The sequence below is a fragment of the Metopolophium dirhodum genome, chromosome 1 (genome assembly GCF_019925205.1).
Source record: "Metopolophium dirhodum isolate CAU chromosome 1, ASM1992520v1, whole genome shotgun sequence".
Lineage (NCBI taxonomy): Eukaryota > Metazoa > Arthropoda > Insecta > Hemiptera > Aphididae > Metopolophium > Metopolophium dirhodum.
In genome coordinates, this window is record NC_083560.1 from 95888304 (window position 1) to 95895532 (window position 7229).

Sequence of the window (7229 nt, forward strand, 5' to 3'; positions counted from 1 at the left end):
GGTAAGTACCTATAGTTTGTATTCTTATTATTATTATTACTGTAAAGCTCCGTTCAGACTAAAAAAACAATTTTATCGCCATAACGGTTAGGTTAGGTCGACGATAATTGTCAGAAACACAACTATTTTCTGGTAAAAATGGATCTAATCTATTTTACACTGGTCATCAGTGGATTGACAATTGTTTTAAAATATTATGAACACGTTGACGGAAATTACCTTTGAACACAACTGGGAGACACTCTAAATTGTGTATCCATAGATCCATAGATGCACAAGTACAATAGTGTTTATAAAAACTAAATATTTTTTAATACTTAATGTTTTTGGTTCAACTCTGGCTTTTGGGTTTTTTTACCCATATTATTAGTAAGTAACAGTATGATACTATCTAGATAATTATCAATGTGGTGAAGCTTTAAGAAACGCTACTGCTCTAGGACTTATACCAGGCACATACAGTCAACGTACAGTTATGTACAGTTTTGTTTACAAATTAAATTTTTCAATAATGAGGGGCGCTAAAATTGTTGGTGTGGTAGAACCACCAATGAGTCATAATATTATTATTTTATGACTTAAATATTAAATACTATTATAGCAGTCATCATCATAGTACGACTTATAGTATTATGAGTTATGACTATTGATTTCTATACTACATAGCTATAGTAGTGACTGACCGTCAACATAATATTAAAAATATGAGTAATAGCTACTCCCAATAATTTTTTCAGTTTCATGAAACACATCTATTAATTGTTTAAAATATACTATTGAGTTATACCTACAACTATAAAATATATATATAGTTGCTCAAATATTAGTCAGTTATTCCTTAGTTTATTGTGTCTCTAAAACTAATATCAATATCAATTTATTGTTGCATAGTCATTTATGTTTTGTACCTATTATGTTTAGTTAACTAACTAATGTACTAAGTACCTATATAATTTGTTCACCTCATGTGTTAAATTTAATACAAAATTAGACAGTTAATATGATTATTGAAACAGAATCGGTGTCAGTTAATGGACAACCTTTTAAGTTAATTTCTGAAATTTACCAAATTTCAAAATTAGATAGAAGTTAGTTTGGTGAAAATAGTAAGTTAAGCTAGAGTAGAAGTTGTTTTTTTTTTAGTTTAAAATATAAATTTAACAAACCATTTTTTCAAATGTACTAGTGTATTCTACAATGTGTTTCGGGGGGGAATTGACCGGCCAACATCATATTAAAGTATACCAAAAAATAATGAATAAATACCCTTTAAAGAGTGGGTCCAACTTTTTTATTTTTTAAGTTATTGGCAATTAGCTTTTGTTTCATCAAAACTATACCTATCACGCAATTTGTGTATGTATCTTCAAAACTGTACAACATTTTGATGAAATTTCATTTTATTTTAATGCTATTTGTCTGTCCTATCAACCAGCATACACAACTAAACCAGAAATGTTTCAAATAATTATTATTAAATTGATAAAGTAAACATTTATTTTATCAAAAAATAGTAGTTTTAAAAGTATAACTCCAAATACTTTAATAATTACTACTGGTTGATTTTTATTTTTTAAATGTTGACTTATTTCAATTTAATAAAATAATTTGCATATTTCAGGTTTGATTGCTTATGTTGGTTGATAGGACAATTAAATAGCTTTAAAATAAAATAAAAATTACGTCAAAGTGTTAAAAAATTTGAAGATACATTAACAAATAATGCGTGATAGATTTGGTTTTGATTAGAATACAACAAAATAAGACATTGAAACATTCAATAAATGAAAAAAAAACTACAAAAATACCTAGTTACTTATTCTTTTTAATGAGTTAGGTTAGATTATTTTACACATTAAACTAGACACTAGTTAAGTTACAAAGTTAATATGAATTAAAATTAAGTAGTTAGTGCCCAGCTTTGAATATTATTCTACTTTTCTTATAATATTATGTTAATACTAAATCAAAGCTAAATATACAATTGGCTATTTTAGATATAGACAAAAAGGTATCGGAATAGTAATCTATATATTAATAAATTACACTTTTTATTCTTAAATTTAAATAACATTTAATATTATAAGCCAATATTTTACTTTACAGGTATTCATCAAAACTATTTGCTGAACTCTTTTCTCACTAGGTTTTTTATCTACCTACACAAAATTGATAATCGTTATGGTGTAACTTTAATAATTTAATAAAGCAGCAGCACATCAGCCTAGGTAAATATTATTAATCAGCATTTTGTATATTTTGTTCTATTAATTAGGTATACCTAACTGAATAATTTGCAAGTTGGTTTTTAATACATATTTGTTGTTAATAAATGGTTGTAAATTACACTGAGTTTTTTTAGAAGATTAAAGGAAATGTCTTCGTATAATAGATTAAAAAAACATCGCCAATTGAAACGGTCAGCTGTTGAAGAATTGTGTATGATACCAAGTAACAAATTAAGTGTTGTTGAACAAATTATAATTGAAAATTCAGATTCTTCCTCAGATATATCGTTGGAACATAAAAACATTGGTAATTTAACAAATTCCTCTTTTGAGTACACTGGTCACTGACCGATCCCCAGATCATAATGAATCTCCTATGTCATATTCATCATCTCTGGAATCATCAAACTCAGATGAAGGCTCTAGTCAAGGAAGTGTCAATCAGGATGAAAATGATACAGTACCTAACTTCTTTCCGTGGGAAACTTTAAAGTTAGGCTTTTAGGTTCAGAAATAACTTGACAGTTGAAGCAATAGATAGCTTATTAGACGTGTTACGGTCCGAACATTTCTATGATCTCCCAAAATCAGCAGTTGCTTTATTGAAAACCAAATCAAATAAAAATATAAAAACTATAATGAGCTCAAAGAACACGAATGGCTCCTATGTATACTTTGGTATTGAAGAAAGTTTGAAACAAATAATAATTGAAGAATACATTGATGATAGTATAAGTTTATTGTTTAACATAGATGGTTTGCCACTGTTCAATAATTCAAACGAACAGTTTTGGCCTATTTTGTAGCCAGTATCAACCAGAACTGGCGCGGTACTGCGCCCGTTGTTAATTTCCAATTGGGATGTACCTATGTGTTTATAAATAAAGTACCTAATATAATGCTATCTTACGTGCCTAATATTACTTTTTAGTACCTAATAATTAATTAAATTAAAACTATTAAAATAACAGACTATAATTTAATAATAAATAATATTCATCTTGTTGATGTCAAACCAATTTTAGGTAAAAATATGAATTCTTTAGTAGGAGGTACCATACAGGATAATAGATTTAAAAACTATTAAAAGGCGACTAATATTTAAAGCGTCCATTTCAAGTTTTTTTTTATGTTTATTAAAAATGTTGTGATATCGTTATTTTAATATATTATCTTAATATATTATGTAGGTACTAAATTTGTAATTGTATTTTTTCTGAAAATAATGTTGGTCCCCCTCCACTTTCAGATTTCTAGATCCATTCCTGGCTATAGTAGTTGTTAATTGTAATAGGTTAGATACTAAATTACATCAATAATAATTTGTCGGAAACAAAAAATCAACTACTAAAAGTTTTTAATGGTACAATTGTTATATAGACTATCTATTTTACACAATTGTACCTGTTATGTACCTATTATAGGTATGTACATACATTTATTTTTACTGATACAAAATCAGAAAAAAAATGTTCATAATGTTTATAGATACCTATTTTTATGGTAAAATGTAAGTTCCTATAGGATTAATATATTTTGAATTACAATAAAATAACTAAATCGTTAATTTGCATATAGATTTAAAATGTAATCAACATTTAAACTTTACATTTTCATAAGAAATGTACATATTTATTTTCTATAATTTTAAATTGCTTAAGAATAATTTATGATGACTTTGTATTGATTTATCAAGATCTTTGGCCGAGTAACAAATGTTTAATAACATAAAGAAAAAACCATAGCCCGCTACTCGATATTTTTCCTCTACAAAGAAAAATCTATGAATTATCAATATCTTTTTGTTAATAAGTAACCATGACAACGAAAAATTACCAACGTAAAAATTGATTATTATAGTTGAACTTTAAAGAGGAATGTTTCAAGCTTCTGTGATAAATATTCTTTGAATTAGAACAATATAACAAAACAAATTTTATGAGAAATCGTTATTACATTTTTTAACACAATAGGTTAGGTTTGGCTAGGTACTACCTAGGTACTAACCAGATCCATTTTTTTTTACCAGAAACCAGTAAACTACCCTCCAAATTTGAAGATTGAAACAGTTTTATTCCAAAACATGATGACAGATACAAAAAAGGATTTTAAAGCACACTATACGATGGCGACAATGCAAAAGGGCATAAGCGACATTTTCAAAATTATTCAGGAGAGCCAAAAAACTATTTTTTAACAATAATTACATTTTGTAGATTATATTTTTAATTAAAAAAAATATGATAAGAATAAAAAAGATGAGTTATACTCTATTTAAGACAATTGTTCTTCGATTTTTTTAGTTAAACATTAGTATTAGTTAGAATTGGCTATTATTATATAATTTGGTGCTTACGCCCCATTCATTTCCTTACCTATAATTTTAATGGATCCGGTGCAGATGCGTACGTCTCATTTGCGTACAGTCTATTTTTAGTTACAAATGTTCTCACTTGCGTACAATGTAATTACCCAGAATGACATTAATTGTATTTGCGTACACACTCATTTCCCTTCACACTTGGTCAGGCTTAGGACTGGACTATCAATTTAATCTAATTTGACGATTATCGACAATTTTTTGAGGCATTTGTCTAAATCGTTATTTTCTAAAAAATTTTGAATAATACGTTTGATTCTCTCGTCCAATTTTGTATATTTTTTGTTACGTTTAGTCCCTTCTAAATTTAATTCAGTGCGTAAAAGTCGATGGTCACTTTCTGCTGCTGCTGTCTTTAGTTTTTCAATTAAAACCCAAATACTCGGGTGCGATCTTCCCACCAGTGTTTTAAATTTATGGTTCCATCCTTCGACGATGTTGTTGGTTCGGTGATTTTCATTGTAACAATTCCACATTTCCTTAGAAATAGTGGCGGAGTCGAGCCAGTTTTCAACAAAATAGTCGTTAAATTCAGATAGCTTCACGTCATCAGGTGCATTACTTTGAATTATAAGCCAAGCGTCGTCAATTTTATCAATAGGAAGGTAAGCCATTGCTCCACACTTCCTAACATGCATTCGAATATCTTCATTTTGTTTATATACGGATGCTAAGCCAACATCCTGAATTTTTCGCCACAAACATTGTGTGAAGTGGAAATGGCATCCACGTAATTTTATTTTAGGAAAAATAGTTGTTAAGGCGTTTATTGTAGCTATCTCGAAGTCGAGGTGTACGGACTGTGGATTCCATCCAATATTTTTCATTTCCTCAAAAAGGCGATGGTACGTTTGTTGCTTTTTATCGGACAAAAGAGCAAAAACGATGGGGAAAGCATTGCGTTCGTAAAAACTAGAGCTTGCAGCTATGTGAAACGTGTACAATTGTGTAAATTGCTTACTACAAGTCTTAAAAGTTCCATCTATAAAAAATTCGGAATACTCTTTCAATGCACTTTTACCTGATGCAGACGCGAAAATTATAATTCTGCTTGTCTGGTCGATAGTTGCATCCAGAACAATGAATGAAGTCCCGTCTTTCAAAGCTACTAGGTCAGCTGGTATTTCAAGTTCTTCTACGGTTTGTGGATCGCGAACAGACCATTTAAATTGTTTTCGGGCACGATAAAACCCAGCTTTCACTTCGTCAAACGTAGGAACTTCTGCGACAAACTCGTATCCAGCGTCCATTAAAGGTCGTACAGCGTCGTTGTAAATAGAACGAACTGGCGTATCTTTTTCACGCAATCTGTAAAAATTTGGTACACGTATAAAATTATAAAAATGTATCAAATTATTTTGCACCAACACCAATTTTAATACTAGTATTTTGGAGCTCATGTCGTATTAATTTTCTTCTTATTGTGTGAATATTCACACGTAAAACTAATAATATTATAATCCATAATCATAAATCATAAATAAATGACATGTTATTTTAATAGAAACATAGATAAATATTCTCTTTGGAATAAAAATGTTAATAACTTCATACGATATTGCATTTTTAAGATTGTTCGTCAACCGAACAGATAACAGAAAATGGTTTTTTTATATAAAGTCTATTATTAACTATAATAATGATGTTGTCGCTTTGGCCCCATAAAGTAAAATCATATGGCGCTTATGCTAACATTTAAAACTAAATGTCGCTTATTCCCTATTTATACACATACCTGTTAATTAATTTAAATTTTTTGGCGCTTATGTCTAAATCTAAATTTTCGTTTTATATTGTAAATAATAATCGTATCGATAAATGAGTAAGAGCAATCGATACAGAATGACGTCGCTTATGCCCTAATTACAAAAAGTCAATTTCATAAAAAGTGTCGCTTATGCCCTTTTGCATTGTCGCCATCGATATTGTAAAATCAATAGGTACCTATCGTTCCACTCCACATCTAGGTACATTTTATAAGTTCATAAAAATTTGGTTATGACTTGCTAAATTCTGACAAACAGAATCATAACAATGACTTTCGATAACTAAATAATTTTAATTTCAATATTTATAATTATTGTGTTGGTATAAAGTTCTTTCTTTTTATTATTTATGTATTGTTTTGTTTAACACAGGCAGATTAATAATTTTAATAGTACATTACATTGTCAATTGTCTTTGTCTACATAATAATACATTTTAGATATAAATAAATATACAAACGGGGGGACGGAGTGGTTAAAAGTTAAAGGTCGCAGCCGTCGATGGTTCGATACCTCGGCCGCGGGTGGCATATTTTGTATTACGTCTCTATTAAATTATTTAGTCGTTTAGAAACAAAAACTAAAATTAAATACAATTATTTAAATTATTTAATTATTTATATTAAGACAAAATCGGCAATTAAGTAGTTTTAATTGAATTACCAAAGTGAAATATTCACCCCTTCAACAGTAAAAACATACCAAATAAAAAAATAAATAGTGATTAAAAAAAAAGTATCATCTAATAATATATTGGTATACCTACTATTCATAAACGATTAATAATTAAGAATACAAACACGTGATGGATTTGATATTTTAATCATATTTAAAAATATACATGCTACATATAAT

At 28.5% G+C, this 7229-nt stretch overlaps 1 protein-coding gene across 1 annotated transcript; it reads right to left on the bottom strand.

Annotated features, from left to right (window-relative positions):
- Window positions 1-4778: 4778 nt before the first annotated feature.
- LOC132946822 (uncharacterized) lies at window positions 4779-6008 on the bottom strand. Its single transcript, XM_061016907.1, has one exon. It carries the CDS (start codon window positions 6006-6008, stop codon window positions 4779-4781), a length of 1230 nt encoding a protein of 409 aa, XP_060872890.1.
- Window positions 6009-7229: the final 1221 nt, after the last annotated feature.